This window comes from Telmatherina bonti (genome assembly GCF_933228915.1).
Source record: "Telmatherina bonti genome assembly, chromosome: 14".
In the NCBI taxonomy this organism is placed as follows: Eukaryota; Metazoa; Chordata; class Actinopteri; order Atheriniformes; family Telmatherinidae; genus Telmatherina; species Telmatherina bonti.
Window position 1 is genome coordinate 22,729,244 of NC_136612.1, and position 25,773 is coordinate 22,755,016.

A 25,773-nucleotide genomic window follows, 5' to 3' on the forward strand; every position below is an offset into this window, starting at 1 on the left:
CTGGTCTACCTCGACATCTGGAAAAGCACCGAAGAAGAAGCAGACGGTCCTCCTCTACCCCACACCCCATCGCCAACCCGCCCTGTCTTTCCCATCCACCACTTCGTGCCATCCCTCTGGTCTGAACTGCCCTCCCACCTCCCCTTGGAGAACCACGACCACCCATAGGAAACCCCCACTTGACCAGCGTTGCCATTAAGCGATGCGATTTGAATTTCGGAAGAAATATTCTTTGCGCTTTTGATGCACAACACATCCAGTTGTCTTCATTTTTCCTCAGCGGGAACAGTTCTGGCTATGGATTCGAGTGTTTACACTTTTTGACGGGTTTTACAGTGGTATGATAACATGCTAAATATAATTTTGCGTCAGGGGACAAGACTGTTATTTCCTAGATTAGTTTTTATTTAAACAACCAGCTGTCACATACGCTGTGTTTAAGCTTATGTTAGATTTTTCCAAGCTTAGAAATAATTCCGACAATGGTCTGGGAACAGACCGCCTCTCCAGACACCTAATTATATCTTTTTTTGCAAGACGTGTCAGTTGTTATTTTGTCTTTGCTGAAAAAGAAACAAATTGACAAGGAGTCACTTGAGACCTACATCGTTTAAACCCAAGGACTTGAGAAGTTTTTCTCCGGAGGAGACGTGGACCAAACCGGTGACATCTCGTCCACATCCGCGGCATTTTCGCTGTAAGGTAAGCAGGATCGATCCTTTCTACCACCTCGGTTCTGCATATTGCGCATATTGTCATGCCTGTCCACGCTAGTGTGATCGCTGTCTCACGTAGTGTGAGAAACTGCACGAGTTCAACCAGGGCAGTGACCTATTTTCAGTCTCTCCAGCGGTGCACCGAAATCCTGCAGCTTGGACTCTGCGCACTGTCATCTCCGAGGCCGGTCGTGGCGAACGTGCCTCAGCTGGCTGTATTTGTGCCATTTACGCTGAAAACGTGTCAGTACGTTTTCCAACATTGGGCAACCAGCACGAGTTTCCACCATCTCATTAACCAGTATTCCACTTCTCAGAGAGAAATTTTTAGAGCAGTGTCACAAATCCTGCCCTATATAGTGGCGCACAACACAACTCAGCCAGCTGTTGTGCAAGACATGACCCTGTGACGAGCTCACAGATATTTGTCACATTATCCGATAAAGAGTTCAACGACTCCAGATTGCCATCACTCATACCAGTGATGTATTGGTAAACAAGGGAGATGGGTCGACTGCTGCCTCTTAGTTGTCCGAGCTGCATTGTTATATTTTTGCAAATAAAATAAACTGATGTTTCCCAGCAGTCATCTAAGGTCTTGATCACTAAATTTTTGCTTGATAACCTAATTTAGTTTTTTTTTTCTTCCTTTTTTTTTTTTTTTTTTTTTTTTTTTTTTTTACAAACTGCTGATTTAAACTAAGTGGTGACATCTTTATAAATTTTGTTTAGCCTAGTTCTAAGTTAGATGAGGCCAAGCATGTATTACAGGGGGCAAGGATGAGCATAGGCCTCTGCCTGGATAAAGAGCTATTTTCCTCCAATTAAGCAATTCCACTGTCCCTAAGCCTAATTGTGTGCATACTGGGACTGGGTTTGCGATGGACCTTCTCCCTATTGGCTGCCTCCCATGGGCCTATTGTTCCAGAGGATGCCAAGGGAAAGAGCCAAGCCCTGCCACGGCAGACCTAACAAGGTCTGTGCTGGAGGGGAATAAGGCCTGATCATTAAAAAGCATTAGGCCACAATGCAGATCGAGGCACACTCAGGGGTGAGAATTGCACTTTGGATCAGAGAGCGGTGATTGTGTATTTCCAAGGTGATTGTGAGGTATTTCCTGAGCAATATAATGTGTGGGTGCATGAGAGAAACAGTCACACAGATAGCTTGAGAAGCTGGAGGAGGTCTGGCTATTGGCCTACTGGATATCTCTGAAAATATGTGGGGAAGAGGAGCAGTGAAAGAGGCCGTACATAGGAAGGACTTTGATTCCCTCTTCTTCCTCCCTCTTCCAGGCCTCTGCTATTTAATCCATAAACCTTCTCTGAAATGCGAACACAGGTGCTCCACACGCCACAGCCTGCTTGGTGCATTGTTTATCCAATCAGCTGATGATCAGTTCAGCAGCAGGTCAGCCATAACATTCATCTGAGGGAAAGTCTGAGGTCAGACAGAGAGGCATCTATCACCATCGGCACTGGTTATTCAGTCAATGCCACTCACGTTCAGCTTTTAGTCACAGCAGAGAAAATGCTCTCATCCCCACCGATAAGCCAGATGTTCACTGGGCTCCAGCTGTGCAACTGTTTGGTAGCATTCCACACACAAAGGATATGTGTGTGTTGGTGTTTGTAGCCTTTTGTTGCTGTATGCTTTTTTCTGTTTTTCTTTTGTTTCCAATACAGATTTGGCCATATTTAATACACTGGCAGCTGCTATCTGGAACCAGCTTGCACAGAGTTTTTATCAGAGTTAAAGGTTTGACACCAACTGACATTTTCTGCTGTAATTAATGCACCAGTGGATAAAGGCTTTCCACCATGCTGGCTCCAAAATACAAATTATAGGTGTTGTTGTCATCCCTGTTCCTCAATTTTCCACCTGTCTGAGACTGGGCCCCACGCTGCAACTGTGTGACATCATTCAGCTGAGTTTCAAAACTGTTAGGCAAAGGAAACATTTTATGGTGGAAAAGGTGGGCCCCGATGGCATATTCCTTCACCAGAGAGCAACCAGGTGGTGTGCAGTGGTTTGATGGTGGGAACCCACTGTGTGCTTCTGCTTAATATTTTAAGCAGAAGTGCTAGTAAAAGTGTACCACATCGGACACAAAGGCAGGCATATTCACCGTGCTTCTTGCATTATGCAGTTTGCTGCACATCCTCTAATCTGAAATAAAATATGACAAGCTTTCTTTTTCACAGTGTGATGGGCCACAAAATATGTTTGCCACTTGAGGAGAATATCTGTGGAGGATCACTACCAGCAAGTGAAATGTTAAGTTGTACAAACTAGTCAAGTCAGTTTGAGTGTTTGAATTAATATCGCAGTGGGGTGCCATAGCTGCAGTGGATTATGGTCAAGCTGAAAGGCAACTCAGCAGCAGGGGAGGAAGGATTACAGTAGGGAGTGAATGAGGCAGCATGCTGTGAAAACAAGGCACCTGATACACACTTGCATTAATCTCCACAGGAATACGGACTGCTTTATTTTAGATCTCCATGATGGATCGGTGATTTCTGCAGGCGCACTTGTTGACAATCATTGTCAGTAGGAAGGACAGCTTTGTGAGTAACTTATTGAGATGATCAAAATATTGAATACTCCCACTGTTTGGGTTTGTTTTGTCTCTTGGTTAGAGCTGTATATCTACACCATTGATGTTGGGCTGAAACAATTTGAAGACATATCATATGTGTTTCACCTGGAAACTCAGTTCATATGTCTTTTAACTGACGAAAGCCGGACAAAACATGATATTTATCACTCACCTTTGGATATAATTGTATCAAATTGAAACAGTTTTACAATGGTGCCGATATGATTTTTTTCATTATCATTGAATTATGAACTCACAAAATACTGTAATTCAAGTGTTTACAGATGCTTCACATGTTCACAGTTCTGCTGGAGTTACTGCCCATTTCATCATCATTATACAGCGGATGTTGATTTGTGACCAACAACTGGAAATCACACATCGCACCATGAGGCCGCCATCGTCTGAATGACTCAACTAAAATTCGGGTGAAATGGAGCTGATTCAATAGTTCAGCCTAAATTAAATGTGAAAATGACAGTAAATGACTTCTAGCTTAGATTTCATTACAGTTCAGAGGCATACATTTTTTCCACAAAAGCTCTTATCATTAATCATTGCCATGTGCCAGTGGAGTCATATTTGGAGCTCTGCAGAGTGATGCCTGTGTGGGTCGATGGCTCTTGGACCCATACATTAGCAGTAGACAGAGCGGATACAGAGCTTGACTCATGCTAACTTTCAAACTGAAAGACACCAGCGCATACCACTTTGTCTCCTGACTGGCGTGGCTCACACACCGTGCATTTTTCTCCAGTTAAACTGTAACCACTAATCACCTCACGGCCTTGCTGTTTCCTTCCAGAGCAGACCATTCCTCAGTCTTTAGGGTGGGTTAAAATGGCCCCCACTGACATACACAGTCCACACTTTTTCTTTAAATCACCTGTGTGGGACATCTCAAATGAGTGCAGGGATTTTGCTCTTCGTGGTTAAGATTAGAAGTCTGTTTCTCTGCTGCATGGCTGCAGGGCTGCATTTCCAAAATAAACACAGACAACTCAGTGCTTCACTCCAGCTACCCCACCCTACCTCTACTTATTCTCTTTAAAGCGCCTTCTGCACTCCAAGCTCAGTATTTCTATAATGAGAGAATTTCAGCTTGCAAAGCTTTTCAGACAGTATGCAGACCATGTCTGGGGCAGGGAACTCTTGATGAGGAAAATATAAATAAAGAGTAGATAGCAAAGGAGCTGGGAGTTTCTTTACTCCTTATTTAGCTGACAGTGGAAGTAGATCTAGTTTGAATCTTGTAGAGATGTTCAGCTCAGTTCAGGAAGCAGTGAGTTGTACAGTTAAATGCTGGTTTGTATTATTGTTCACTTGCTTGGTTAACACCCTGGATTCTCTAATATATCCTCAGTGGAACTACAAAACAGTTCAGTACAGCTGAGATATGCATGTGTGTGTTTGCTTGTTTGAAAAGAAAAGAAAAGAAAAGGAGGAGTGGGATAAGAGTGGCCCTGTAAGCATTGGTGAGGAATAACTTACTGGGAGAGAAGAGGAGGGCAGTGGGATTGATGGTTTTGACTGGGATTTTAAAATCTTTTTTTAGAGAAGAGGATGAAGGAGAGGCGGGTGAGGCATTTCTTCTCTCATTTCTCATAAAGCTCTCAAGTCTGGGCCTGGGCCTGGTTCTCTGTCTGGGCACATCCAACCCTGTCAGTTAACGTTCAGACTTTACCCCCTTCTTCCCCTCCTTCCTCCCTCTTTCCCTCCATCCCCAATTCCCTGAGACTCCATCTTCACTTCATTCTTCTTCTCTCCTTTTCCTCCTTCTCTCCTTTTTTTCCCCTCTTTTTTTTCCACCCCCCCTCTCCAAGCTTCATAAGTGACATGTACATTATATAAGACATTCTTCGTCTTATACATGCAGTTAAAAAGAGACGGAGAGGGAAGAAAGTTTGGACTGAGTGTTTACCTTCTCTGTGGTGTTTTGGAGAAGTTGCCAGCACTAATTTAATTCATACGTACCAGAGTTGTTTTCTTCTCATGAAGGAGCCTTATGTAATTTGGAAATGTTTTAAGTTTGAGGTTGCATTTTAAGTGTTGTTCGACTCTAGCAAGCATCTAAGTAATAACCTCACTGTTTTGTTTTGTTGCTAAAAGTGAGTTAGCTTTCAGTGGCCATTTTGAGTATTGACTGAATGTCTTAAAACTGTGTCCTTGCTTGAGACTTCATAAATGGCAGTCATACCGAACTGTTCCTTAATTGATTCTCTGTGTCAGCACAGATTCAGGACAGAGGAGTCTGTAGAAGCACGAGTGTCTCCCTGACCTTCACCACTAATTGAGATTCTCTCTCAGGCTCATTCTTTCCAAGGTTGTCGGTTTGCTGTGTGATTGCATTTGAGTACAGCACATTTATTAGTTCTTTATGTTTTGCAAGTTTTGCCAAATAAAAAGAAGCAGCTCCAGATCCTTTTGATGCTTGTGTCCAACAGCTCGCACGGATTAGATGTGTCAACACATTTAAATCAAGAGTTTAGTGCTGCTCCATTTTACAGCATTATGCTGAACTCTGTCTGTCGCCATCTCAGCCGTCCTCCATCTGTCCCTGTGTACCTGTCTCTTTGCTCTGTTGCAGTTTCTCTCTTGGACGGAACTGCAAAAGATGAAAGCAGCAGGGTGGAGCTTGTGACTTAGTTGAGCTATAACATAGAAATGCTTAGAGAAAAGGAGAGGGACTGAGACAAAGGGAGACAAAGAGAAAAGACTGTCATATTGACTTTGTCTTTTTGCCAGCTGTGGATGGAGGGGATGCGGGGTGGAGGGTTACTCAGAGAAAATAGACGCGCCATGTGAGGAGGGAGAACACAAGGCTGCCGTTAAGTTGGCATAGACCCACGAGGAAAAGACAACATTAGCTTTGTGTGTACATGTATATGTGCCATCACAGGAAAGAGAGACAGAAAGGCTAAAATGGAGGTATGGTAGCCAGTATAGGGGGCACACCCAGTTTTAAAATAGTGGGAGACATTGCTGTTGAGTGGCCCCCATAACTCTCACAGGAACACACGTCACATCTCTTTTTCTAATTGCTCTGTTTTGTTTTGTATTTCTCTGTCTTCCTGTTTTCCACTTTGGTTTGGGAAGCTAGGCACTGGTCCTGTCCCACCTCTCTGTACATGCAACACACTTATGCACACATGTGCACTCACATACTCACAAATGCACACTGTCTAGAGCACATCTGGCCCACCACCACTCCAAAATCATCATTTGCTTTTCTGAGCTGCATGGTTGTGTGGTTGGTGCACAGGTGTCACTCATCCTTCTATAGGGACAGGGCGCACCCATCCACAATATAGGCAAAGGAGTAGTAAAGTAACAACACAACAGACACAGGCCTCTTCCCTCCACACCTTTCCCAAGCCTCCCGTAGGCCGTGTTGCATAAAGTTGTTGTTGGGATCATATTACCCCAGCTATTGAATAAGAAGACCTGCTTCCCAGAGATTTCACTGTGCACGCTTGCCTTATTGAGTTGCAGGCAAATGAATGTTTCTTGGGTCTGTGTGTAAATGTTAAAGGGGTTTGTTTCTCATGTGTGTGGTGCCATAATACCCCCGTCCAGGAAATGACTGTGAGACAGACGCACCCCTCCCAAAGCTGGAACGGTACCATAGTACTCTGAACTGGTCTGAACTCTACAGCACACTGCCAGCCTGCTGCTCATAGTGTATATGTTTGCACATGTACTGTAAAAAAAAAAGGCTGTAGAAATTTGCCGGTTACTAGTATGATGGCTTTCATACATGTGTCATTCCTTTGAAAGCCGCCCTCAGGTTGTTGTTAGCTGTATGCAAAAGATGGGAGACAAGGAAAGAGAGGCTTCTCAACCTTGTACTACCTCACTGGTTTATATTTATTGTCTGGAAAATACAAAGTCCATCTTCTGTTTTGTCTAAATGATGCTTTATGCATTTAATGATGTTTGTTTTACAATGATAGACTGTCTTAAATCCTTTTCTACTGCTATACTCATCTTTTTCTTTGGTAATTTAATAATTTCTTTTAAAGTTTAAATCCTGAAATTTTTTTTTAAGGGAGTGGCCACCAGTTTTTGTGTGTCAGTGTGTGCGCCCTGAGGGGAAGCTGGTATTTTAAAGATTTAGGCAGGTGCCAGTGCTTTGCATTCCTGACCTGACCTTGTGCTCATTTTTTCTGCCTTTAGGGGGGGCCTGCTTCTGCAAATTTGGCAAACCTTGGATGAATTTTTTTGGTATTTGTGTGTATGAGGTATGTTTGTATACAGTATATACACTCAAGCACATTTGCACAAATACATTTCCAAGTTTAACAAAAATGCACTTTTAGAGGATATTGAAATGGTATCATTTTGCATTCCCTGCTTGTTTAAGTAAATATTGTTTGATAACATTACTCTTTGCATGGATGCACCCCCACAATGAAAAGAATGTAGCTTATCACTGCGCGTCCTTTGTGTACACACTGTGCTCACATGTTATCTGCACTGCTGCACCCAGGAAATATGAAGAAAAGGAAGTTTTGTTTGGAAAAGTGCAGAACTCATAGAGGATATTTGAGAGTGCCACCTCCACAAATGTAACTTGCATTTCATACTGCAATAATGCTAATGTTGGTGTGAGTCAGCTGGAGTGACAACATTTAGTGTGGGAGTAGCAACGAGCCATCACTTCTTAAAATACGGATACAGCAATCAGAGCATAACAGACACAGCTGGTTAGTGGGCTGATGAGGGGACACGAGAAGGGATGTTTTGCAGTTTGATCGTCCAGAATCAAATTCCTTCCAAAGGTCTTCCAGTACATTTAAGGAGATTTGCAACAGCCCTCCACACACCTCACCACACGTTTAGCCGTGAATAGGCACTAACTGTAAAACTTTTATGATGGTACTTTTTACTATATCACCACCGCTAGCTCACACAGTCTCTGACTGTTTTCCTCCTTCTCTCATTGGCTTCACTCCTTCTTTTCTTTCAGCCTCCCGGCTCCCTTCTTTCCTCTCCTGTTGCTTTCCTACTGAGCATGATGTGGAGACGCCCCTGCTTGGCTGATGAGCCAACTCCAGACCCTGTGATTGCACACAGGAGTCGGAGGATTGCATCACTGCTTGTGGGGGGAGAGGGCCACAGGAACAGACTGAAAAGTGAGGGGATGGGGTGAGAAGACAGACCTGATGGGAGTCATTGAAGGATAGACTAAGGACAAGGAGAGAAAAATGACAGGCAAGGGGGGCATAGCCTGAGAAAGTGAAGCAAAAGTCCAGAAAGAACAGAGATGTAATTGAGATTTGTTTATATAGAAGTATAGGAGAGAAAAGATGAAAGATGACTACTGAGGGAATATATTCACTGCTGGAGGCAGAGAGGCCCAGAGTTACTGGCGGGCAGGGTGGGGATGTCTCTCTTCTCTTCTCTTCTCTTCTCTTCTCTTCTCTTCTCTTCTCTTCTCTTCTCTTCTCTTCTCTTCTCTTCTCTTCTCTTCTGGCTTCATGCTGCGTTCATTGGTTCCTGCTGCCCTTTGCCGCACTACAAAACTGCGATGTTGTGAAATGCCCCACGTTATTGTAACATTACTCACTACTCTTCAAAGCCTTCAGTACTGTTGTGTGAAGGGCCGTTGGATAAATTCTGTGCTCAAATAGTTATCAAACAGTCAGAGTGATGGTCCTCTGGGGGATCAACTGTTTACCACTGATTGCTGTCCTGACATAGCATAGATTTAAACTGTTTAGTTCATGAAAAAGTCCTCAAGCTCATCTGAATTTGAGTTCAAGTTGGGAGAAAAACAAACCAGTGACTGAAAACACATGTTGCTACATGTGGGCTCTCAATCACTGCACATGTCATATGGCAGCTACCATGGAGTCTAATAAATTGACTGTGGCTAGGGGGAAATTTCCCAGCCCAATGCCACTGTGGAGCCAAGATTTTAAGCTATACCTGCCTCATTTCTTCATTTGTTCTGTTGGAATAGTGCAGGGAGATTGCTTTAAATGGAGAACAAGATTATTGTAATGATTTTTCCACACTACAGCACACTTGCCCCTCTTCTAATGAGCTACAGGATGGAAAACATGAAGCATGAAAATGTCTTGCATTAGTAGCTGATACATTATTGGTAAAATAAGTCTTTTTTTTCACAGACTGATATTGCTTTATTTTCTTAAACTCATCCTATCCGGTTAGATCACTATATCCTGTGATAATCCCTGGATTATCTGTCTTACTGATACAATGCAAAATTTCAGACTTTAAAAAAAAGATTATTCATGGTTGTTTTGAATTAAAGTACATAAATGCAATCTTTCTCCAAACATGTCAAATATTGCTGTCTGTCGCACAGATCTTGCACTTGATTTACATCTTGATTTTCATAATGTGCTTGTTACAGTAATTTTCTAGTTTGTTTTTTAGTTCTTTATCTGGCTAACATATGCTACTGTGTTCTGTACTTTTTAAAAATATTTTCTGTGGCCTATCTTGGAGCAGAACTCCTGTAAGATATTTTTAATATCAATGGGATGGTTTTCCTGGTTAAATAAAGGTTAAAAAAATAAAAATAAAAAGATCAGAAAGTAACTGTATGAAGATGATGTACCGGCCTGAGCTGCCAGTTTATTAGCAGTTAATATTGGTTTTTTTCCCCAAGTTTTTGATTTTGCATAAAGGAAGGCTTGCTTTGATCTTTTGGTAAATGGTTGGAAGATCTACAATGAGATTATTTGAATATATGCTGTATGACAAAGATTTTTATTTATGTCTGACCTTGTATCGTGGGTTTAGAGCTGCCTAACACTATGATTGGTGGAAGTGGGGGAAAAAAAAGCAAGAACATTGTCACAGAGTTGTAGAGGTGAGGACCCACATGTAGACCAGTAGGCAGCCAGTATGTCGAGATCTAGACAATTTATAACAACTAACTGAACTTGATTTGAGAAAACAAGAAGAATATTTGCGCAAATTACCATGACTAAAAGAACAATGATCTGGCAAAGGTGAACTGAAGCCAAGTGGTATATATACACAGAATACACAACAAGATGCAGGTGGAATGGATAAGCTAAATGAAACCAGGTGAACTTATAAACATGAAATAAAGCTAGACGAAAAACAGAAGGAAAACGACAAAATAAAACAGGAAACCAGGACCAAACAGTACACAAAACTCCAAACCATGACAAGCATTTTTTTCTAGCCAGTTGAAATAGGGCCTATATAAAATCAATTTGTTCGCACTCAGATGTCCTCTTTTTTTAACCTTACCTCTAACCTCTTGCTGTTTGGCCAATTTTAGGAATCAAAACATGGTTTAAAATGCAACATTTTAAAACCCTGCACTATCTTGTGTATGAATTATACTTGAAACCTTTTTGTAAAGCAAAGAGCAATACACCCAGGAGGATGTAAATGCTTTGATGATTTATGTATTTTAGGTTTAAAATCCACAAATTGCAACATCAATAAATACCTGCATGTTGGGCTTCATCTCTTTTAATTTCTCTAAATTCTCAATCAGTTTGGAAACCTATTATCAGTATTAATTCTTGTCAGATAATGTTATATTAACTGCTATGAATGAGCTGATTGCCAAAAAACAAAGCAAAGTTAGAGTTATGTAGTATATCAGAATGTAAATGTTATAAAATCTGCCTTCTTCAACCGCGTGTTCAAACATTTTGCATCATAAGAAAAAATCTGATGTTCAGCCACAGAGATTTTCTTTCTCTTAAAGCCGTCTCCTTTTGACAACAAACCACAAGAGCGACCCGCCCTCCTCGTTCTATGTCTCACTCCCTCCTGGCACCTTCCCTCCCTCCCTTTCTGCCTTCTGCCTGGAATTCCTCCGTGTCTGAAAGCTCTGGCTGGAGGCCATTGGTAGCTCGCTGAGAGGCTTCCTGTTGCACTCTATCCCTCTTTCATTCTATCCATCCCTCCCTTTTTCTTCCCTTCTTTTCTTATTCACTTTTTTTTCACTTCTGCTCATATTTTAACTCAGATGGCCTTCCTTTCCTCCTTTGAATTGGCATTCTTTTGTTTTTAATCTTAAGTTTATTAATGGCATACCCCTATTTTCATTTTTTCAAACCCTGAACAAAGAAGTGACAATTTTGTGCTTATTGCTTCCATTCCAGGAGCACGTTAATGTACATGTCACTGTTTCTGCGTATCCCAGCCATTATGACTCCAGCACCACACCAACTGTTTTTCCTCAATAGTCCTTCCCCAGAGGGTCCATGCATGCTGCTATTACATAATCCTGCAAAGATCCTGAGTGTTTACTGCAGGGTTTGAAAAGGAAGATAGAGATTTAAATTAACATCATGAAGAATAGAGCTCAGTGAGACTTCTTTTTAGATCTTTAATAACAATCTGTAAACTGGTGTCTGTAAACTTATGTATTGTTAAAACCAGGGAGGAGCATTATTGCCCAGAGAAGAGTGAGATGAGAGAGGAGGAGAGAATAAGAAACTTAACAAGAAAAGAACGCAGAGAAAAATGAAAGCAAAGAATTGAGAAATAAAGGAGAGAAAGAGGGAATGAGAGGCCAGAAGAAGGAGGAGTGGAAACTGAGGTTTCCTGTTGGAGGAGGTGGCTGGCTGAGGACGACAGAAGCAGCAAAAAGTCTCAGCTGTAGTTTTCTGTGTGTTGAGTGATCCATGATATAGATAATGGTGGGTACTGGTAGGTGGGAGGTGTAAGTGGAGGCTGTGGCTTGGGTGTGTATAAGCCCGCAGAGTTGAGGTAAACCGTGGTTATTACTCCAAGAACATGTCAGTAATTACACAAATGGAAGCCATAATAGGACTTTTTCTGAGTTTGTTTTTTGTGTCTCCAAATATAAACATGTTGATAACTGAATATTAAGCTGTCTGACATAATCTTTTTTATTGCTGATCTTATGATGCAGCCCAGCCAGGTTACAGGAGGAAATAAAATTAACTCAAGTGGCATTGGTCAAAACAAACCACAACGGCAATTCAGGGTATGTAGATATGATCAAAATTATGGGGAAAAAACCCCCAAAACAAAAATGAGACCAAATCTAAACAAAAACAAAAAGCTAAATAATGATAAACTGTAAAAAAACAAAACAAAACAAAAAACTGTGCTTCCCAACCAAGCATTGATATATTAATTTAACAGCCATTCTTCAATTGGATTAAATGGGACAAAATTAGTTAAGGTATGGTTAGTCCCCACACTTTGATTACTTAAATCCCAATGTTTGCAGAGTGTGTTTGACCTGCAGATGTGGGACCCGGCTGTCAGAGGTCACCACACTCAGACCTCAGTCAGTTAGCTTTGACCCATTCCTTTCCACCTGTTAGATGGAAAAACCAATAGGTCAAGACATGACTGATTCAATCTTTACACATCACTGTTGAACCACAGAACTACAAAACCTTTAGTTATATATTCACAGAAGAGAGACAGTTATTGTCTTTATGTCCACTAGGAACAACAAAACATGAATTTCTTATAGTATGATTTACCTTATTTGATCAGTTCTTTTAAAGTTAATATAATAACTTTGATTTGAAAGAAGGTTACCATTTTCCAAAGGAAGTGGTGCTCCTATGTATCTAGATAAATTTTGCAGACTGGACCACTAGAGGAATGTCCATGATGAGTTGAAACATGATCTATAGTTCATTTAATCTGTCATTCTTTGTATTAAAAAATAGTGACAATGATGCAGAAGTGTAAGAATCTTCATTAAAAATGTTTTAAACAACATTATATTTAAGATTTAAGGTGCACTATGTACCTTTCTGACCTTAAAAATCTGTTTCTGACTCATTTTGATGGCAGTGACATTGATTATGCACAATCTTGGTACCTTTGTTGCCCAGCGAATTCCCAAGCCGTTTTCTTCCAATACGCGGCATCACTGTACATCTTCCCTTTGCATACAAGATCACACACCACTAACTGGATGTCAAACCACCAGCCAACACAAACCGGTCCATTATCAGAGGAAGAGAGGAAAAGAAAAGGCCAGTGAAAGAGATAAAGCGAGTCAACATTAGACAGAATTTTACTGACTTGAGATAGCTCATAGGACAGGTAAGATGCAAAACGAATACTGAATGCCAAAGTTCAGTGGTGTATTCTTAAATCTCTGTTTCCAGCTCATTTTGATTTCTAACTAACATTCATTATAAACAATCCTGGAGCTGTCCTTGCCTTGCAGCATCCAGAGTCTGAGACACCACAGCATCACACCAAATGCCATCCCACTAGCTGTTTCGAATGCCCAACAAAGCAAGGGTCAACATCCGATTGACTATAATTAGCAGGATGAATCTTGGAGAAGAAATGGATGCAGAATTAGCCTTTGTCAGGGGGTGTCAGAGAGGACAAAAAAGAAAAAAGAAGAAAAGAAAAAAAAAAAGTGTTGTTTTTTTTTAAGCCAGACATGCAAACTGTGTGTGTGTGTGTGTGTGTGTGTATATATATATATATATATATGTATATATATATATATATATATATATATATATATATATATATATATATATATATATATATATATATATATATATATATATATATATATGTGTGTGTGTATATATATATATGTATATATATATATGTGTGTATATATATATATGTGTATATATATATATATATATATATATATATATGTGTGTGTGTGTGTGTGTGTGTGTGTGTGTGTGTGTGTGTGTATGTATGTATATATGTACTGAATGTTATTTGAGAAAACACACAGACAGAGGCTACTAACAAACTTGTCGACTGGGCTGATCTGAAAGTTTTTGAATAATACCTCCCTTCAAATGATAATTTTTTCTATATAAAAGTAAAAGTATGCTGCTCTCGTGGTGGTTGGTGAGTGCTTTTGTGCAGACTATTTGAAAATAAGCCAGGGTGCCGAAGCGCTTTGTGTTTTCAGAGTGCTGCTATCTTGGCTCAGTTGTTTATATGTGTGCATGTGTTACAAAAAAAAATTAAGAGAGTGAAAGAGAGAGCAAAGAGCCCCAGGGAGAGATGGCTTACCTCCTACAGACCACCTCCCAGGGTCACAGCAGGAGGCAGATTAAGTTACAGCCAACCTCAGGGGGGTCGCGCAGAATGTGTACACATACACATTCTCTCACCCTGTATTAGCTCATAGAAGATTAAATATTGCACAATACATTTTTATACCCACTAAATGTAACCATCTCATCTTGCACATTTATTGAATCTCATTTCAGCATCATCAGACAGAGTTGAAACACAGTCCGTCCTGTGCAGATTTCAGATCAGGCAGTCAGATCAGGGTCAGCATTGATCTATGTGAGCTTAGCTTCAGAATGCAGAGGTGTTGAAACATGTAACCCTCCTCCAACCTGATGCCCCCTGTCCCAGCCTCACGCCACCTTTCTCACACCTCATATCTTCAACCCAAGCTCACTCCCTGAGCAACACTTCATCGAAGGGACTGGGGTTGACATGTTGGAGATTCAGGTGGGAAAGATTTATACAGGGGAGTAGGTAACAGGGTTGCCAAAGAGGACACACACAAACCTCTCTTCAAGGAATCTTCCTCCTTCACTTCCTGCTCACCCTCATATATCCTTACCGTGGCCCCCGTGGTCATCCTGCCTCCCACCCGCTCAGCTGCTGTAGTCAGTGTTTACACTGCTAGAGAGAGAAGAGAGGACCCAAAGAGGGACAATGCTGCCTTTCAGAGACGCTGTCGACCCCACGGCCGAGCAAGGAAGTCTGCATGGGGGCCAGCCAACACCCCTTCCTCAAACTTCACAGCTGCCTGCCACAAAGTTTTATACACACACTTGCATATCACACAGGCATGCACACACAGAACGTCTTCCTCCTCCTCCCCCTCTGCGTCACTCTTTTTCACTGTCATCCTTTCTTTTTTCATCTCACATTTCCCACAAGCCCCTTCTCAGTAAATGTGGCTGTTTGGAAGATGTAGTTAAGATCCCATAAGTCTGGCCCAAACTCCACACACACTGAGTCACTTCCCAGCCATTCTCTGCTATTTCTCCACCACAAAATAATCATGATGGTAGGCGGAATTTTAGTTGTGCTGCTCTACTCCTCTCTCATGGGAATGAGGGATGATAAACTACATGTAGTTGAGACATTGCAACAGACAGGTATTGACCTCATTTGCAGCAAATTGAATCATAGAAAAAGTTAACGCCACTAGAATGGTTTTCATGGGGTGGCTCTTGCTCCAGGTTAGATTTGGATGAGCATGTAATAAACTGGAAAAAAAAAGAAGAAAGAGATGTAAATTATATCAGTTCCAAGTTTGTTCGTATTCCACGGGTGATAACTTATTTCTTGCCATTTTTTTAAGCATGAATTATAATGCTGACAGGAGGCTAGTTTAGTCCCGGCATTGGATGAGAGGTTAAGCTGCTTCCTAGTGTGTGTTTTAGGATAAGGTCTTTTACTCACTTAAAGTAGATGCCAGCTGATTTTCTGCTGCTTTCCCCAAACAATAAAGCCAAATTTCATGGCAGCCTTTGTGGTTAGAGTTAAAGTAAGTCAGTCATTCTCAACCAGTGTAAAGGAGAGAAACTGTACAGAACTCTAGAGGACACTTATATTCTACCTGATGGATCTAAGTTTCACAATTAATGGCAACATGTCCTGCATATATTTCATGATATCAGCCCTTCATCATTGCATAACATAGTTGCCTGACACAAATTGTGTCATGCGTCATGAGCTGAATCTGTGCACAGTCTGCACAGGGGAAAGTTGATACATGCAGGAGTAGGACCATGGAAACCCTGTTTTGACATACCGCTGTTGTTCCTGTCTTTTATTACACGACAACAAACATCAAACACCTTTTATTTACCAGTAAGAGCAAAAATGTTACATGAAAATTTGAAGGAGCTACATACACACAAGCAGTAACTGCTCATACCTCTACTGTAGTACCTGAATGAATTATTTTTTCTGATCTTTAACTGATGGTAGCTTATTTTTATCCCCAGAACTCTCCATCTGCACCCCACCTAATTTCAGTGATGTTTTAATATAAAGTTCTGATAGCCCACCTGTTGGTCATGTGATCATTGTTTCACATTCAGATTAAAAACCAAAAATATTCCCATTTTTTGCTTATGACAAACACGAGTGCATATATTTGCATCATCGTGACATCTTACTGATAACAGCATAATGCTGCTCTGTATGCATACTGTGTGATCCTCTGTTTGCATCACAACATTTGTGTATTATCATCCTCTTATCTCTGGCCGATTCAGTCTCTCTAACCCCTCCTAGCTCTGACTATGTATGTGTGTGTGTACGTGAGAGCTGGTGGCCGTCCCCTTGTTGAGATGGTGAACCTGGTGACCCTCCTGCTTCATGCCTCCCAGAAACAAGGTCTTCTCATGTGGTCGCTAGCCAGTCACTCTCAAAGCCCACCATTCACGACTAATCATGGCTTCTCTGAGTATGTTGCTTTTTGAGTAAAGGAGAGGGATGGCAGATCAATTTGTGAAATTACAGTTTGATTAATTAAAGTGTGTGCATACACATGCGTTTTTCTGAGTCTGTGTGTGAATCTCTTTTTTATATGTAGGTCTACACACTGAATAAGATTTTAGGACAGTGCAACTGTTATATTTCTAGAAAACTCTTTGAAGAGATGTGTTTATGTGTGTCTGGTCAGAAGGAGCAGTGAACCTTAATGCACCATGCTAAACAGAAAGCTTGGCCTTAATATAGTGGCACTGTACTGGCACCATTTGGATCTGTAAGGCAGTAAACTTTAAATATCTGTAGAACTACTCATTTATTTTGTATTCTGCTAAAGTTAAAAAATTCAAGTGAAAACCTTTTTTTTCTGAAAACTGTGTTTAGAATTTACACATATACCTTTACCATCACTTTAAGTGATTATCAGAAGTGTCCATTAGTTGAGGAATACTGCAGCTGGATCGCAGATTGACAGCTAGATGAAGCATTGTACCTGCAGCCCTCAGGCTGGGTTCAGGGGTCAGTGAGTTAAGATGAGGAGAAGGTGGATGGAGTAGGTACAGCTGGACTCAAAGCCCTGCAGGTTTGCTGGTGGTCTCAAAGGTGCACACTGTGGGGGTTGGAGATGGGGCTGTGCTGGCAGGGGTCTGATGCGACATGGTACAAAGGCCAGTGACCGGCCAAGGGATGTGGTGCAGCAGGGTTAGGAGTGGGGGCAACCATCTGGATTGGATTGTAGAAATTCCTCAGGAAGAGTGTGTGAGTAAAGGTCAAGATGGAAAAAGAGAAGGGGGTCATTGAACTCTCACCGCGTGTGTGTTTATTTTTCTTTGGCTTACTCAGTGTCTCAGTTTGATTGTGGTCGGTTTTCCATTGTTGGAGAGCGTTTCATACCCTGTGGGGTTGTGGAATGTGAGATTCTTTCAACAACATTCATATGTGAAATATTGCAGGTGTGAGAACCTGTCCTGGACACTGTTTCTCTTGGAATGTAGCATTTCATTGTATATATTTACAGTATTAGGGGTGGGAAAATCTTATCGAAAAATAAAAAAATCTGGATTTTTTTGCTTCACAATTTTAAAATTGATTTTTTTCTTTGTTTAAAAAAATCTGTTTTTTTTTCAAATAAATAAAAATAATCCATTATAAATTTTTTGTAATTTTTATTGTTTTTATTGATCTTTTTACTTGTCTTCTTGGGCATTTATAACAGCGGAGTAATGGTCTGGTTACTGTGTTTTATTTTTCCTCGTAAAAATCAAGAAAAATGAAGAGCAAAAAAAAATTTTTTATACGTTTTTTTGTTTCTTAATCGCAATTTAAATCGAATCATCACCCAAAAAATCGGAATCGAATCAAATCGGGACAAAAGCATATCATCATAGCCCTTGTATTTATCATGAAATGCAAAGGTTTGGACAAAATCTAAGTGATCTAAATCTTAGTCCGAAATTCATTAAGTTAAAAAGTTAAGATGAAAAAAAAAAAATTCCCATTAAGGGGAAAAGTCTTTGGGGGAAAAAGAAAGAAAAAGAAGAAAATGGCCACTATTCAAAGGGATTTTAGGACTCACATAGCCTAATAAGTGTTGCAATTACTCAAAATTTGTCTCAACAATTAGAAACCATGGCAAACTGCAGCTTTTGTATTTCACAGCATATAAACACTAAATCAGTCTTTACTGGGTAAGCACAAACTGACTCTTTCACATGTGCCTGTTTGTGCAGTTGGGAGGTCAGCGGATTGCAGTCATGCTGTCCCTGGACGAGCCTCTAGACCTGAAACTCCCTCGGCAGGCCAATGGGAAAGACAGAGGGGTGAGGTCTCCTCTCCACTCACCACTGCAATCCAAACAAATCCGGCAACTTCACATGGCAGATGATGGGACAGCAGTGATAGAGCCTGCCTCTCCAGCATCTCCATACTCAGGTGGGTGTCAAGGCTGGGCCCTCTAACATAAATAGGTCACATTAACACTGGTGTCATGTAAACAGATCCTCCAAGTGAGACATTGTTGCAAGAAGATTGCTTTTTCTCAGGTGTACAGGTGGTCCCTCATGCCCGAACAGACACCCCTACCCCCCCTGCAGTAGACCTGAGCATGTCTCCTGCCTCCCGGCATACGCCAAGTTCTCCAGAAATGACCAACGGCAATTATGCTCCCTCAGGGGTAAGTGCAACACAACTCAAACATAAACAAACATTAAAACAGCTTTTTTTTTCCCCCACCCAAACATATTTTAATTTTTTTCCTCTTTTTCTCAAACGTTTTCTTCGTTCATCTCTAAGTAGTGAGTGGCCGCACTTCATTGTCTACTTGTAGAGAGTGACTCAGCCTGATGGGGTCATCAAATCAGGAGCAACATTGGGTGGTGTCACACTGGCATAAGGGAATTCTGTTATGCAAGGGGTGGGAGGCCTCTGTGTGTGTGAGAGAGAGAGGGGGTAACTCTTATCAAACACGTCTTGTATCCCCAACAAATGCCTCTGTCTGTGCAACTTGTACTCAGTGGCCCCGCTGGCATGATACATATGTTCCTGTGTGTGTGTGCACTCGTGTGTGTGTGTGTGTGTGTGTGTACATGCATAATCGGATTTAAGACAAACTACAGCCATGCAGACCTCATGCCGCCTAATTCAATTCCATGCAATTGAATTGAGACATGCTTGCAGGGGCCATTCAACCTCTGTGTGCCCCACAGTGTTTTACTCAGCCCCCCCTGAGCCCTCTCCTTCACACTGATCCCCTGTGGACAGAGATAGGACTCAATCACTCACTCTTATTCTGTCAGCTTCTCACACGCTTTCCATACTGCACGCACTCATGCCATCTTCCCTCCGATGTGTCACAAAGCAGCTCACATAGTTTTGCACGCACAGGCACAGCTCAGAGGAGGGAATTGTTCTCATTTTATGAAATTTGTCACATTCACATGTCTGACAAAGCTACACCCTTTTCTTTTTCTCTGTGCTCGAGTTCCCTTAGTTTCCCATCCTAGATTCAACACTTCATCAAGAAGCCTTTCTTTTCTGCTTGAGCTGAGTTTGACTGTATGCATATGCGTGTGGGTGAGCTTGCACATTAGCTCTTTGAGCCCCAGTGAAGGTTCAATGGATCTTACAGCTCTCATGCCGAGCCCAGGGATGTGGGGAGGTTTTGTAGTGCACAGCAGGTAGCTACTACTAGAAAAATAGTGGACTTTTGAAGGAGAGGGATGAAAATCAGCACTTCTGAACTCAATTGACTGTTAAAAACAAACAAAAAAAGCAAAAAGACTTTCTCAGTAAGCATCTGTGTCTATTTTGCAGCAAATGGTTATTTAAAAGCTTGCTAGTGCAGCAGTAGAAATGGCAGCCCTACAGATGATCAGATGATAACTAGCACAGTGTATCCACTTTTACCTTTCTAAGGCATTCACTTGTGTCACTGAGATGCAGTCTAATAGTCTATAGCTAGTACTAAACCTACTTTGCTCTTTTTTTTTTTAATGTATTCTGCAGCTTGTGTAATTTTTTTCTTTTTTGTTTTTACTTTTGTGCTTATCAGAATTCTCATCTCTCACAGGCATTTCAGTTCTTTGTGCCAATTGGATCTGGGGCAGGACTTCACCTTCCATCCTCTATGTTTATTGGCCAGACGAGTGACAAGAGAGCCTCTCCTGACCTTTCAGCCGATGAACAACTGGCCTGCCGCTGGAAGAAGGTAGAATCAATAAAAAACACACATACACACACATTATTCACATTATTACAGTTATATTTATGTTAACTAAAAATAACACTGTCATCAGAAAAGCTTCAATGAATTCTTCCTTCCTTTAGTGCCATCTGCTTTTTGACTCCCTACAAGACCTGGTGGACCATGTCAATGACTTCCATGTCAAACCTGAGAAGGATTCTGGGTACTGCTGCCACTGGGAGGGCTGTGCACGCAAAGGGAGAGGGTTTAATGCTCGGTGAGAAAATCTTTCTCTTGGATGCAAGCAGAGAATTCAGGAAGTGGATGCCAAAATGAACTTTTTTTTTTTTTTTTTTAATGCGCCTGCAGGTACAAAATGCTCATTCATATCCGCACACACACTAATGAGAAGCCCCATCGCTGTCCCACCTGCAACAAGAGCTTCTCACGGCTGGAGAATCTCAAGATACACAACCGCTCACACACAGGTCAGTGGCCAGCAAGTAATGACACCCAAATTACAAATATTAATGCAGCACTTTCTATACCGTTAACACACAGCCTATATTTTTCTGATTGCAAAATATCAAAAATTGGAATGATCTTCTTATCTCTCCTCACTGCAGGTGAAAAGCCCTACATTTGTCCTTATGAGGGCTGCAACAAGCGATACTCCAACTCTAGTGACCGCTTCAAACATACTCGCACGCATTATGTGGACAAGCCCTACTACTGCAAGATGGTGGGCTGTTTGAAGCGCTACACAGACCCCAGCTCCCTGCGCAAACACATCAAAGCACATGGGCACTTTGTGGCCCAGGAGCAGGGTACCCCAGGTGGGGTGGGATCCCTGCTGAAGGGAAGTCAGAGTGGAGGGCTTACTAGTAGTGTGGCTAAGGATTCAGAGTTGTCTTATGTAAGTGGAGCCCACATTATAATACCTGGAGCTACAGCCGCTCTACTTGGAGGCCATGCTCTGCAGGGCCTTGGTGGTGCCCTGCCACTGTCTCCCCTCAGTCCTAGACCTCTGGACCTCAGCACACTGGGTAGCCCGAACTCCCCTCCAGGCAGCTTGGGAGGCACGTCCATTCTGTCTTTCAACAGTTCCCCTCTGAGTTTGGCCAAGTCCCCGTTGCTCTCCCCAGCATTTCCCTCCGCTGCCCTTGGCCTACCAATGGTGCCGGTACTTGGGGCTGCAACTGAGCGCAGGGCCCAGAGCCACCAGGCAAAGAGAGGCAGAGGAGAAGAGGCAGAAAATGAGGTGACTGGGGGGGTCTTAAATCTCTCCACTGGAGGGTCTCATGATCCCTTGTCCTGGGTGGTCATCCCCCCAGGCGCTGTGGTGCTTAAGCCAGCTGTGGTCAACTGATTCATTTACATATACACACACACATACATTCCGGGGGGGGGGGGGGGGGGGGGGTCTCAATGGAAAGGTCAATGCCATAGTGAGTATGGGTGGTCAAAGATGATAGGGATTGACTTTCGCAATCAAATCTAGGCAATCCATTGTAAGAGATATGGTGTTAAAAAAGAAAATAATGGGAAAACTTATTAAACCTGCAGCCAGGAAAGCACTGCACCTCACAGGACTCAAGTTTATCAGAACTAATTATACAACGCAAGCCTCTTGTTGGAAAATTAAAACTTGGGGCCCAAGAACTGTGTTTAGGAACATGTACGGTCCTTTGGACTTACAATAGGCTCCTCTTTTCTTTTCTATTTTATATTTTCATTCCAGCTGGTTCTGTGGACAAGGACCATAAACGTGAGTCTTTATACTCTGTGTTCTTACAAAAGTCCTTATTCATCATTAAGTATTTATATGACTATACTTTGACAGTGTGCCTCCCGCCTAGCAGTGAGATACATACACCATGAATGAAGCACTCACAGTTAGGCAAATGAGCATGTCATTGGAAGCTATTTCAGATTTTAAAGTCATGACCTATTTTTCACAGGCCACTGTGATTAATATGATCCAGACAAACTTGCTGAACCAAAGCAAGTGAACTCTTGACTGTCTTGCATTTGTGCAGAAGGCAGATCAACTAAACACAGCACTTAATAGTGTCAGCTGGTTGTAGTATCGAAACCTCAAAACTGCTGCTAACTTCTCTGCTCCTCCAGTGCAACACACCTGGAAAAGAGCACTTTTGACAATCTGTCCCCAGTTTGGGGAGGGTGACTAACACAGACCAGCCTAGTCCATCAGAATGTGTGTCAGGTGTGCAGACTAGGGGCTTTTAGGACACAGAGTGAATCGACGTTTTAACACAGACAAATGGTGTTACGTCACCTGGCAATGACCAATCATCAGTTCCTCCTTTTTACAAGTGAAATTCAAGGCACTGGTGTGTCTGACTCCCCCCTCTGGTAGGACACGATAGACAACATCCCGATTGCCACGTACAGAACTGGCACTGTTCTGTCTCTGGATTGTCCAGCTGCTTTCCTGTAATTGAATCAACGCAGCTAGTTTGTGTATGAAAGGGCCACTGTGTGGATAAACACTACTGTCTTTTGATTTTCTAAACTAAAATGACCCAAAACCAGCTGTGAAAAACAGGTAGTAGTCCAGTCGAGGTCCAACTTTGACTTGTCAGCTTAGGTTTACTCCAGAAGATCTTGCCGTGCCAAAAATACCTGGAGAACGGCATGTGGGATGTTCACATTGTGCCACAAGAGCAGGGGGGAGTGAGATGCATGCAATGCTACTGACAGCTGGACTGACATATAAGCCACACTATTAAAAACTGCCTCATTTTACTCTGTCCAAAGGGGCAAAAAAAAGGAGAAAAACTTCTGGGAAAATTCTTCTCATGGTTCGATTAAGCAGTCTACACGCACTTACTATAAAACTATACGTTTTATGAAATGTTACTTTAGTCTCATGGTTCTTTCAAAATGGTTTGCGCTTACTTAATTTTTCTGCAAGGCTCAGTTTTGCATTCATGCATGTATAAAACTGACTGCCATGTCCATGTAAGAGAGGAAGAGGAGCAGGACAGGTTCCTCATAACACAAAGGACGTTTCTTCATAATCTCCTGTCTCTTCTCTTCCTTTCTGCTAAGGCTGGCTAGTTTCTTTATGCATCACTCTTTCTTGAGGGTGTTTCATTCACTTGTTGCTGTTTTATATTTTTGTCATTATTTTTTGCTGTTGTTCAGACGAGACATTTTCTTGTGATGTTGAAGTTGCTTCTTGTGTTCTGCAATGGCTGCTCCGCAATCAGCTTTCTGCTGCCGAGGATGAGTCTTATAAAGAGTGTAGGCAAAGGAGGGAAGGAAAGATTTGGCCATTTTCCAGGACAGCAGTTGCCAACCTGAGTGTTGCACACCAAAAGGGTAAATTGGCACATTTATATACTGTAACAATATAAGGATTCAATGTTTGTAAATAGAGTGGCCATACATATTGCCTCCCCTCATAGTTAATATAGTTTTTAGCTGATGCACTCACAAGATCATGAGTTAAGTTGTTCTATCGGATAAACAAATGGATTCGAGCACTTCCATACAACTTTGCAGGGATGCTAGTATTACTGTAGACCATTAACATATCTTCATTTTTGGAAAATATTGGAACATGTTTACCTGTCCAAGGTTGCTAAACATTTAAACTGAAACCGTGGTAAGAAAAAATTCTGTTTATTTGCAATCCAAGGCCATAAAATCTAATTAAGAGGTTCCAATAAGAGATTATTTTATCTTTAAGATGACATAAGTCAAGGCAAATGGAACTACTGCTCTGAGGAGTAAAAAATATTTATGTGCATAAACAAAAAGCATTATGTTCCTCTGATGAGTACCAGTGTATGAAATTAAGAAAAGGTAAGGGCATAAAATCCTTACAGGAAGTTGACTGCTTTTTAAAAAAAATTGGATTTGCAATCTCCACTTCCTTTGTCAGGACTTTTTAATTTAATAAAAAGGGCTAGATGAGAGAGATAAAATCTAACTGTGAAATGACTGGCAGCACTGCGAGAGCGTGAGAGCATGCAGAAAAGCTTTGTTGAATGGATAAGTGAATGGAAAAGGGACAGGGAGAGAGGAGAGCAGGAGCTATGTGCCAGCAGAGGAAAAGAGGCAGAGGATAGCCATGCTGTGCTGCGACTCTCCATCTGGCCACCTACCCAGAAAACAGCCCTCACAGTATTGAAGTCGGGCAGTGTGCTGTGGCTAGTGTAGCTGCCACTAACAGACACACTAGCCTGCAGAAATCTAGGCCACTGAACTCTTGTCTACCCCCTCCCCTGCTAAAAAGCATTTTACAAAAGATTGACCACAATATCTACCTACATTCACAGTAAATCAAAGCTGAAATAGCCCTTTGAGTTTAGGTTGTGGTGTCAGGCTGCCAACAGGTTAGCAGTCAGGGCAGGGATGAGCAGTGTATTCATGTTTCTGCATCCTCCAATAACCACATGTGCACACAAAAGAATTTTTTGCTCTGAATGAACAAGTCTGGCATGTAATATCATCAGAAACAGGTGTCAAGTAAGCCAGACATGGTCTCCATGGCAACAATGAAACCCACAGATGCTGCAGCTCTCCTTTTCCTCCTGATTTTGTCTGTCTCTCCTCTGCTGGTCGAAGCCAGGGACAGAGACTCAGCGTGGCAGCAGAAATCTGAATATGACACAGATCCTGACAGGGTCCACACAGTTTCAATATTAAATAAGCTGTATGATCCATTAACCCTTTGAGCTCAGCCTGTAATAAACTGCACTTTTCCCTCCCTATAGTGTGTGTAGATTTGGGGACGCTGCCACATTTTTATTCTCTGCGTAAAGCATTGTTCATCAGCTGATTTTGGAAAACAAGTATAATTGTGAAAGTTATTGTCAATCACTAAAATGTCAGAGTATAAAGTCTTATTTTCACAAACTTTTTTTTTTTTTTTTTAAAGTGGTACATGCTCCTGGAGATGTTAAAGCAACCTTCCCTTGATATAAAAAGTGCAAGTGAGGCCCAGGACACAAAACTGAAATAGGTCAGCGTGATTCTATGAGGTCATCTTTGTTTGAAGTGCCACAGAGTTGCACAAAGGGTTAATGATAAGACTAAGGCCACACAAGGTCCGTTCCAAGTTATGTTTTTGCACATTTGTGAGATATTATGTCAGTATTTTAATTTTTCCAAGTGCCTTTTTATGATAGGTAAATACAGAAGTTATACACTATGAAAAAAAATATTATATGAAACTATATTTTCCTGCCATCATGTTCTGTGTTTGGACATGAAGAATTCTATAGTTGTAAAAGTCTCCAATTGGTACAAAATAGCATTGATCTCCTGTTTTA

At 41.6% G+C, this 25,773-nt stretch overlaps 1 protein-coding gene across 1 annotated transcript; it reads left to right on the plus strand.

The window, feature by feature from the left end:
* Positions 1-376: 376 nt before the first annotated feature.
* glis2b (GLIS family zinc finger 2b) lies at positions 377-21,836 on the plus strand (the record flags this gene model as incomplete). Its single annotated transcript, XM_079252293.1, has 7 exons — positions 377-702; positions 18,516-18,717; positions 18,828-18,958; positions 20,354-20,491; positions 20,611-20,744; positions 20,837-20,955; positions 21,094-21,836. Exons 2-7 carry the CDS (start codon positions 18,540-18,542, stop codon positions 21,834-21,836), a joined length of 1,443 nt encoding a protein of 480 aa, XP_079108419.1. The 5' UTR covers positions 377-702; positions 18,516-18,539.
* Positions 21,837-25,773: the final 3,937 nt, after the last annotated feature.